Source organism: Olea europaea, chromosome 12 (genome assembly GCF_002742605.1).
Source record: "Olea europaea var. sylvestris chromosome 12, O_europaea_v1, whole genome shotgun sequence".
NCBI lineage: Eukaryota > Viridiplantae > Streptophyta > Magnoliopsida > Lamiales > Oleaceae > Olea > Olea europaea.
Window position 1 is genome coordinate 22,175,896 of NC_036248.1, and position 10,153 is coordinate 22,186,048.

At 35.2% G+C, this 10,153-nt stretch overlaps 2 protein-coding genes across 2 annotated transcripts; both read right to left on the reverse strand.

Annotated features, from left to right (window-relative positions):
• Window positions 1-2,452: 2,452 nt before the first annotated feature.
• On the reverse strand, window positions 2,453-7,991 carry LOC111406087 (DNA-directed RNA polymerases II, IV and V subunit 6A-like). The gene is made up of 5 exons (XM_023035287.1): window positions 7,858-7,991; window positions 7,703-7,736; window positions 7,433-7,602; window positions 7,284-7,335; window positions 2,453-3,521 (listed from the first exon to the last, which is right to left on the reverse strand). Exons 1-5 carry the CDS (start codon window positions 7,887-7,889, stop codon window positions 3,324-3,326), a joined length of 486 nt encoding a protein of 161 aa, XP_022891055.1. The 5' UTR covers window positions 7,890-7,991; the 3' UTR covers window positions 2,453-3,323.
• Window positions 2,517-3,173, reverse strand: LOC111406780 (probable inactive receptor kinase At4g23740). Its single transcript, XM_023036155.1, has one exon. The coding sequence runs from the start codon at window positions 3,171-3,173 to the stop codon at window positions 2,517-2,519; it is 657 nt and encodes a 218-aa protein (XP_022891923.1).
• Window positions 7,992-10,153: the final 2,162 nt, after the last annotated feature.

The following is a 10,153-nucleotide window of genomic DNA, read 5'->3' on the forward strand; positions in this document are numbered from 1 at the left end:
AGAACAATAATAAAATAAAATAAAATAATTGTCGAATTGCACAGACCCCCCGTCCATGTCGTAGTCCTCATCTGCCATTGCGTCTGTGTGGGTTTCGCGACTTGTTTGTGGAAACGAAGAATGGAAAGAGAGATATACAGCGTCCGTATATATTTGTAAGATATTCAAATGGGCTGGGCCTTGCGATTAATCAGAAGTTATTATTTTGGAAAAATTACCCAAAAGCCTATATCTTAAATATACTATTAAAAAAAGGATAAATTTTAAAGTCATAAATTAGGTGATAATTAAAATTTATTAAATTAATTAATAAATCCCTTACTCCCCACTACACCACCCTCACCCTCTATTTATATTATGCCCCTGTTTGATTCCCATTTTGGAGAAAATAATGTATTTTGGACACTTTATTAGAAATTGTTCCAAGAAGAAGGATAGGCAGAAGGTTATGATGAAAGGTGAGGCGAATATGGTTATAGGATCGAGTGATGATCCTAGTAAGGTTTATTGAAAGTGAACTTAGTTACTTCATGTGCATCTGTTTGTGATTCGTTCTGCACGTGTGTGATTGTCTAATTTTGGTACATGGTTATATATTGTATTTCAACGTGTTCGATATGTGCGTTTGCATGAATTTGAGGCAATATGATTATTTGGTGTAATTTTTTGTATGTATAATAGGTTAGGATGCATTAACAGTGTGGTGTACGTCTTTTGGTAAGGTGGAGTTTTTAGATGCCTAGGGGTACATCGTGGCTTGTATCGAGAATATAGAATGTGACATTTGAATCACGAGTAGAGAAGTGATTAAATGTCCATAGTTCTTTATCTATAAAGAGACCCTGATCACGTGGAGTGGAAGATGGACACTTCAATCACTTCTGTGAAATGGAGACCTATTATTTACATAGGTAGGGAGAAGTGATGTGGTGATAAAGGATTATCCCAAGAACTTAGGATCTATTTTGACTAGTACCAATTAGACATGAGTTAAGCGACCAATCTAGTAAGCATGATGGGCTATGATAGGAGATATGTGTTCTCGAGGTCTAAGCAACACAGAATAAGATATGATAAGTGCAGTGAGATCTTTTTGTGGGTTATTTATACATTTGTTGCATATGTGTTGGTCATTTGTTGATTAACGTGGTGTTAATATGTCGTTCTACGTGAACATGATTTTTTGAAAAGATCCTTTTGTTATCTTATGTTATAGCATTATCGCATGTTCATTTGCTCTTGATTGATAACTGTGAATATCTGCTTCTATTTGGGTGTTTTTAATCTTAACCCTGTGAGTACATGGAGTAGATAAGATATGTGTTTCATGTTGGAAACATGAGGTAAGGTATGTGATCCCAATTTTATTGATTACCTTGGTTATGCAAGTGCTCACTATGTGTTTTGATTGCTTGTAGGTTTATTGGACATCGAGGTGGAGATTTGTTGAGTTTTTTTGATACCTAATAAATCCCCAAGAATGATGTAAGCAATTTCAGATTATATTTCATAGGTCTCAATCGATGAGTGAAATATTTATCAACCAATCAATTCATATGCTTGACCCGAAAATAACGTGGACCACTAGTAGCAACTTAATTGGTTTTAATTTTGCCTTGGCCCAAATTCACTTACAGGAGGGTTTCTTTGAGTCTTGGCCCAATTATTGGTATAGCCTAAATCTATGTATGTCCATTCTCAATTGTGGAAGCAGTGTGTTTGCCCTTTGTTTGAGAAGAAAGAATGCACCTGCCCTCTTTGTGATCTCCCTCGAGTTTTTGCCTTTATTGTCTTCTCTTTGCCTTTGTGGGTGAAAGAGGAGGAATGCAACCACAAATGAATAGAGTTGTGGGTTGGAGTTTTTTTGGTTGGTTGGTTGAGCTCGAAATCTACAAATTGAAGATCTATTCCGCTCCGAAATTTTTCAACTAATTTTGCGTTTTGAAACATCTAAATATATTATTTTTAATATAGCTTATTTTAAAAGCGCTGAGAACAAATGGTGACAAATTTGGGAGAAAAAAAAAAAGGCTATATTTTTTTAGATAGATTGAAGATCTTGACTTGGCATTGATAAATTCTTCAAATATTTTGAAATTCTTGTCATGTGATTGAGAATTAAATTTTATTCGATTTTTAACTGAGATTCTTGATTCAAATAATAAAATAAGATAAAATCAATTTCTCTCCAATTTTATCCTCAATGCAACTTACATGGTACTCTAGGACTGCTATGATACATTGACCAAATTTTTAACTTCACTATTATGTTTAATACAAAATTTTTATTATACTTATGTTGCAGTTTTTCCTCCACAGATCTCGTCCATAAGATTTCAAAATAACATCATTTTCTTGACGCATAGACTACTTGCAAACGAATATTCGACTTCTAACTTATCAATGCTAAATTTAATGTCACAACTATCAATAATTGCATAATTGCATCATGTAAGCAGACCAAGGCTTGGGAATTTCATTTCGTAAGAGAGAGCAATCGAATATGTAATGTTAAATCAAGAAGATGAGTAACTTCCAGCATTGGTCCTTCGAATATTCTTTACCATTGTCACTATAGCAAGCATTTTAGGTCTCTGCTCTGGCTTCCTAGCCACACAACTGAGCGCGATTTGCAACATATTCACCATCTCTTCCTCTTTATCAGGAAAATGCAGCAGTTCTGAATCAAATACTTTAGTAGTCCCCTCCTTGTGAACAATTGAACGAACCCATTTGACCAAGTTTAAGACTCCAGCTCGGGAAGGGGATTTCCCGGTGAGAAGTTCAAGAATCACAATCCCGAAGCTGTAGACATCAGAAGCTTGCGACACTTTCCTGGTGTTTATGGTTTCTGGGACGCGGTACCCTGCAGTCCTCATGACTGGAGGTCCAATCGGAGTTACCAATGTTGCTAAGCCAAGATCGGACACACAACCATATTGTTGTGAGTTCAGGAAAATGTTCGAGGCTTTTATATTTCCATGGACAAGCTTCCCGTCACATTGTGCATGGATATGAGCAATACCAGTCGCAGCACCAATTACAATTCCTAGCCGAGTTTCCCAGTCGAGAAGAATCTGGTCCTTGGATCTTTTTTCTGAAAAATATGTCAAATGCATCAGAGATTCAGAGTATAATAGCATCTGGGTTTTTATCCATGAACTAGTAATCATTATTATCATACAATGAAGAGAGTTATCTCAGTAAACTTCATATTAGTTTTGAAAAAGTATGATTCAAGCACTAGGAAAAATCATTAAAAACTAAACCTGCATATGCTAAATAATCTACAAAAACAAAATTTGCATTTACTCAGATAATTTTCAAGCTAATTTTGCGAATTTTGAGCTTAAACAGAAGCTGAAAACAGTGCAAATATAACGACAACAATATTTCCACAAGAAGACTAAGAGAAGCAGCAGCAGGAATTTGAGTAAATAGAGGGAATGATACCTTCCATCAGGGAGGTAACGGCGAATAGTGAATGGTATCTTTCGCTCTCGCAGCTCCTTCATTGCAATCTAAGAGAAGGATGGAGCACAACCAAAAGATAAGAAAATAAGAAACCACATCAACTAAGTTCTAAACCGCTCTCTGAAATTCCAAAGTTAGATATTGGACAAGAGTTCAACTACAAAATTTTCAAGTGTACAATGACACGAAGGAAAATTTTTTAAAAACCCAAATACACCAACTATCCTATCAGGAGAATTGTAAAGCGATATCTAAATTCCATTTTTATGCCACAAATCCATCCAGTCAAATACACCACAAATATATGTGGTATTATACACATGGAGCCACTAATATTTTTTATAGGATTGAAAAGGAAAAGGAAAAGGAAAAGAGAAAGTATTAGATGTAAATCCTGCTAAATCCAAAAGAAAAGAACAGCGTGCCATGTCATACACCTAACACCCCCACCTTAATTAAAGCATGCTTTGAGTCATAGGCAATGTCATAACAACATGAAGACTGGTAGCAAGTCGATTAAGAAAATAGGCATCCATCTAAGACAGCAAATAAAAACCCAAGTGATAAGATTCATTGTAGAAGAGATTTGTGAAGATGCATCACCAACTTGGAGGAAATATCTATATTAGTTTGGTGCTTCTTCCCCTATCTTATCTCGTTTTTATTTTTTATATTTATTTCTTCATTTCTGGATTTTTTCAATAACCTCCTACATACAAGAAGTGCATGGAGAAATTTTGAAGCGCACTGCCATATTTGGAATTATATAGAATAATTCCACCACCATCAGCAAGTATAAATGGGAGATCAGTGTATTGTAGTATAAATGTGAGAGAATAAGAGAGATCATTGAGAAACCAAGTAGTGATTGCTAGTTAGCGGAGTTGTGGATGTCCTTTTGTTAAATAATAAATTAATTAAAGGTGTCTGTGTTTGCTCAACTTATACTCTATTTATAATTCAATTCCCATTTCATTTAAACTCATTAATTTCGTAGCAGAGAAAGATGGTCAAACAAGGAGCAATTTTTTGAGCTTCCAGAGACTCTGCACAATTTGGAATTATGAAGCTTACTTAAGCTTTACTGATATGGAGGAGGTTAACCAAGTTACAATGAACGACCTACAAGTGGTAGGTGGGTAAAGAAGCTTAATAATCAAAATTACAAGAAGTTATCGTATCTCCAAAGCTAAGACTTCTAAAAGGTAGTGGCCACTATTCACATATAGTCAAATAATGCCGAGGCTCTAAAGAAATGGAAGATTAAAACAAGCACAACTATCATTTCAACCAAGATAACAATCATAGATAAATTCTTGGAGCACATAAGGGCCACAAACACATCGAATAAAACATGGGACACCTTTATTGGATGATTCTGAGAGAAACATGATATACGGTTGCATCTTCTCGAAAACAAGCTATTATCGATAGCTTAAGGAGAGATGACAATAGGCAAAAACTTCAACAAGGTAAAATCTTTCTATCTTGATATCTGTGAATTCAATTCTACAAAGTCAAGTTTCATAATCAAGGTCATGAAGAATTATTACACATGTATTAAGACAATATCGCTGTAATACATGGTTAACCCGAGCAACCCCTATTAGTCAACTTGAAAATTTGTTGGCCAACCAAGAAGGGTGTTGACCTAGGAAATTATAGAGTTCTCACTAAAGAAAGAAGATGAAGCATCATTTCATTTAGCTATAAATGAGAGGTTGAACCAAACAACAAATTAACAGAAAATCAAAATAAAATAAATTTAAAGAAAAAGAATAAGGCTCTCAATCAAGGGAAGACCAACAGGACTGCTATGAGAGTAAATAGTCATCCAAGGGTTATAGGCGGAGTAATTACTCATGATACAGGTGTTGCAAATGAAGATATTATGTTACAAATAGTTTTAGAAAAAGTCTGGGCAGTATAAAAACCTCCAATGAGAGAAAAATATAATAGTAAAGATGAATGGAATGTCGAGAAGTCCACCATAGAAATTGCAAAGAACTTAAAAGCGTGATTAACTCCAAGCTATGTGCTGAAAAAGGCAAGGATTTGAAAATGTCACCGTGTATCAACAACTAGTGGAAAATAACACTAACAAGCTCAATATTCCTTGAGTAGTTGGAGCAAGTTGCTTCGTGGAGAAGCCAAATAAGCAACATCTTGAATGGTATGACGAATCCCTAAGGTGAAATTGACTATAAATTCTTTTACAAGAAAAATAAATATTGCAAGGATGTTGGCTATGTGATGCGAACCATGCTTGATGTCAAGATACGTAAAGATCGAATACTGGATATATGTTCAATCTTGGGGAAACAATAGTGTTATTGAGTAGTAAAAGCAAACCAACAGGGTCCTTATTGAGGTAGTGGCAATGGCTGCACAAGAGAGTACATGGCTACTGGAGTTGATAGCTATATTGTGGTAATTAATCGCCTACCTAGTGTGTCATGCTAGAACTAAGCACGCAAAAGTATACTATCACTCAGAGAAAAGGTGCTAAAAGGGAGATTGAGTTGAAGCATGTCAACACAAAACAAGTGGCAAACATTAACCAAAGGGCCCGGTACTTCAAAATTTGCAAAGTTTTGAGAAAGTTTGGGAAATTTAAAGATAAGAGCTAGACCACATAGTCGGTGCCAAAGGAGAAAAGTGAATAAGCACCACCGACTTTAGGAAATTTCCAAATTATTACAGGTGCTTCTTCCCCTATCTTATCTCCATTTTTATTTGATTCCTTCATTTCTAGCTTTTTCCAATAACTATTGACATTACAAGAAGTGTGGAGAAATTTTGAAGTCCACCACCATATTTGGGATTATTTAGAATAATAAGTCAGCAATTCCACCACCATTAGCAATTATAAATAGAGATGGATGTATTGTCATATGAATGTGAGATAATAAGAGAGATCATTGATTAGCAATGAAGCTAGTGGAGTTGTAAGTGTCATTTTCTTAAATGATAAAATAAGTTATGGGTTTGTGTTAGCTTAACCTGTACAAGTGCTTTTAAAATTCAATTCCCATTTTGTTTAAACTCTTCAAGTCATCAAAAATTTCACACATTCCATTAACATGAAGTTTATCCATTAGGTTGAATCATTTAAAGAACAGAAAAATGTATGTGAGTCATTTCTAGCAAGCAATTGAAATTTATCACCATATATAGGAAAGCATCTACCTCCACTACCCTCTCTCCTCACTCTCCGCTGTGCATACTGCCATCGGCTCTATTTCTATCATATAGAAATAACACTTTGAAGGCAAGCAATTCAAATTAAACGGTAAGGGATTCAGTACTCGGAACTTTGGATGGGCAATATATGCTAAAATTGCATTTGAAAGAGGAGTGTAGTTGTCAAAGCATTTTCTTTTAAGTGATTACTCTTAAAAAAATCAAATTTCATTGGAAAAGGTGAACAATCCCTTGAACCTTAAATAGATAGCATCATCACGATTCTATAATGATACTAGAATACAAAAGATAATTGATATGTATGCAAGAACAATTAGCCCTCGTTTGGTTTAGAAAAGAAATTAGATTTTTAGTAGATTTTGATAAAAAAAAAATTGATGAAATGTTTGATTGAAAAGTTAATAAATGTTGTGCTTTCCCATCGAATGTGTGGATGGATAAAAAAAAAAAAGAAAAAAGAAAAAAAAGAAAAAAGAAGATCGAGCTTTAGAATATGGGGCCAAACAGGGGCTTAGCCTTTCAGTCAAGGGATCAATAAAGCATATAAGCAAAGGTAACAAGAAAATGGAAGCTAATAAATTCATTATCATTATTCCCAATTTTACCTCAAGTGGATCCGTTTCGCCCTCCAACTCAACCATCACTGGAGCATTCATGCTGCAAAACCAAAAGCATTCCTCCAAGTCAAAAACTACTCAACCAACTCCAAAAGTTAATAAATTTCCAACCCTAAAACCATAAAACTGAACCCCACCTTATCTGCAACGCCCGCGTACCCAAAATCCTTGCACGCTCGTATTTGGTCATATACTTGGACGTTTTCCGAGGGCGTTCAACGGGTTCGTCCTCCTGTTTCTCTTCGCCTTCGCCTACAATGTCATCTGGAGCATCTTCATTGTTCTCTTCTTCCAACTCTACACCTTCCTATCAATTGAACAAAAAAAACAGTAAAATAATCACCGATAGACCAAGAAAACGCTACAAGTGATAATATGCAAACATAAAAAGAAAAAAAGCTTCTTACATCGGGTTCCGGTTCAATTGGCTCATCTTCGTATCTTCAAAAATTCAAAAATTCTAGTTAGTGAAAACAAAAACCCTAGCTAAACCCTGATCCCAATAAATAAGCTTTGAGAACAATAATAAAATAAAATAAAATAATTGTCGAATTGCACAGACCCCCCGTCCATGTCGTAGTCCTCATCTGCCATTGCGTTTGTGTGGGTTTCGCGACTTGTTTGTGGGAAACGAAGAATGGAAAGAGAAATGTACAGCGTCCGTATATATTTGTAAGATATTCAAATGGGCTGGGCCTTGCGATTAATCAGAAGTTATTATTTTGGAAAAATTACCCAAAAGCCTATATCTTAAATATACTATTAAACAAAGGATAAATTTTAAATTCATAAATTAGGTGATAATTAAATTTTAGTAAATTAATTAATAAATCCCTTACTCCCCACTACAACACCCTCACTCTCTCTATTTATATTATGCCCCTGTTTTAAATTAATTAATAAATCCCTTACTCCCCACTACAACACCCTCACTCTCTCTATTTATATTATGTCCTTGTTTGACTCTCATTTTGGAGGAAATAATGTATTTTGGACACTTTATTAGAGATTGTTCCAAGAAGAAGGATAGGCAGAAGGCTAAGATGAATGGTGAGGCGAATATGGTTATAGGATCGAGTGATGATCCTAGTAAGGTTTATTGAAAGGGAACTTAGTTACTGCATATGCATCTGTTTGTAATTTGTTCTGCATGTGTGTGATTGTCTAATTTTGGTGCATGATTATATATTGTATTTCAACGTGTTTAATATGTGCGTTTGCATGAATTTGAGGCAATATGATTGTTTGGTGTAATTTTTTGCATGTATAATAGGTTAGGATGCATTAACAGTGTGGTGTACGTCTTTTGGTAAGGTGGAGTTTTAGATGTCTAGGGGTACATCGTGGCTTATATCGGGAATATAGAATGTGACATTTGAATCACGAGTAGAGAAGTGATTAAATGTCCAGAATTCTTTATCTCTAAAGAAACCCTGATCACGTGAAGTGGAAGATGGACACTTCTATCACTTCTGTGAAATGGAGACCTATTATTTACATAGGTAGGGAGAAGTGATGTGGTGATAAAGGATTATCCCAAGAATTTAGGATCTATTGTGACTAGTACCAGTTAGACATGAGTTAAGCGACCAATCTAGTAAGCATGATGGGCTATGATAGGAGATATGTGTTCTCGAGGCCTGAGCAACACAGAATAAGATATGATAAGTGTAGTGAGATCTTTTTGTGGTTATTTATACATTTGTTGCATATGTGTTGGTCATTTGTTGATTAACGTGGTGTTAATCTGTCGTTCTATGTGAACATGATTTTTTGAAAAGATCCTTTTGTTATCGTATATTATATCGTCATCGCATGTTCATTTGCTCTTGGATTGATTACTGTGAATATCTGTTTCTATTTGGGTGTTTTTTATCTTAACCCTGTGAGTAAATGGAGTAGATATGATATGTGTTTCATGTTTGAAACATGAGGTAAGGTCTGTGATCCCAATTTTATTGATTACCTTGGTTATGCAAGTGCTCACTATGTGTTTTGATTGCTTGTAGGTTTATTGGACATCAAGGTGGAGATTCGTTGGGTTTTTTGATACCTAATAAATCCCCGAGAATGATGTAAGCAGTTTCAGATTATATTTCATAGGTCTCGATCGATGAGTGAAATATTTATCAACCAATCAATTCATATGCTTGATCCGAAAACAACGTGGGTCACTAGTAGCAAATTAATTGGTTTTAATTTTGCCTTGACCCAAATTCACTTACAGGAGGGTTTCTTTGTGTCTTGGCCCAATGTCTTGTATCTTGGCCCAATTATTGGTATAGCCTAAATCCATATATGTCCATTCTCAATTGTGGAAGCAGTGTGTTTGCCCTTTGTTTGAGAAGAAATAACGCAGCTGCCCTCTTTGTGATCTCCCTCGAGTTTTTGCCTTTATTGTCTTCTCTTTGCCTTTGTGGGTGAAAGAGGACGAATGCAACCACAAATGAATAGAGTTGTAGGTTGGAGTTTTTTTGGTTGGTTGGTTGAGCTCGGAATCTACATATTGAAGATCTATTCTGCTCCGAAAATTTTCAACTAATTTTGCGTTTTGAAACATCTAAATATATTATTTTTAATATAGCTTATTTTAATAGCGCTGAGAACAAATGGTGACAAATTTTGTTGGGGGGGGGGGGGGGGGCAAATGAATAGAGTTGTAGGTTGGAGTTTTTTTGGTTGGTTGGTTGAGCTCGGAATCTACATATTGAAGATCTATTCTGCTCCGAAAATTTTCAACTAATTTTGCGTTTTGAAACATCTAAATATATTATTTTTAATATAGCTTATTTTAATAGCGCTGAGAACAAATGGTGACAAATTTTGTTGGGGGGGGGGGGGGGGGGCTATTTTTTTTT

Bases quoted from the DNA above. Each gene is read 5' to 3' on its own strand.
- LOC111406780 (XM_023036155.1), bottom strand. From the start codon at position 3,173: ATGATTACTAGTTCATGGATAAAAACCCAGATGCTATTATACTCTGAA.
- LOC111406087 (XM_023035287.1), bottom strand. From the start codon at position 7,889: ATGGCAGATGAGGACTACGACATGGACGGGGG. The intron at 7,737-7,857 runs GTCTGTGCAATT...GAATTTTTGAAG, and splicing joins GACTACGACATGGACGGGGG to ATACGAAGATGAGCCAATTG. The intron at 3,522-7,283 runs GTAAAATTGGGA...TCCTTCTCTTAG, and splicing joins GCGAAACGGATCCACTTGAG to ATTGCAATGAAGGAGCTGCG.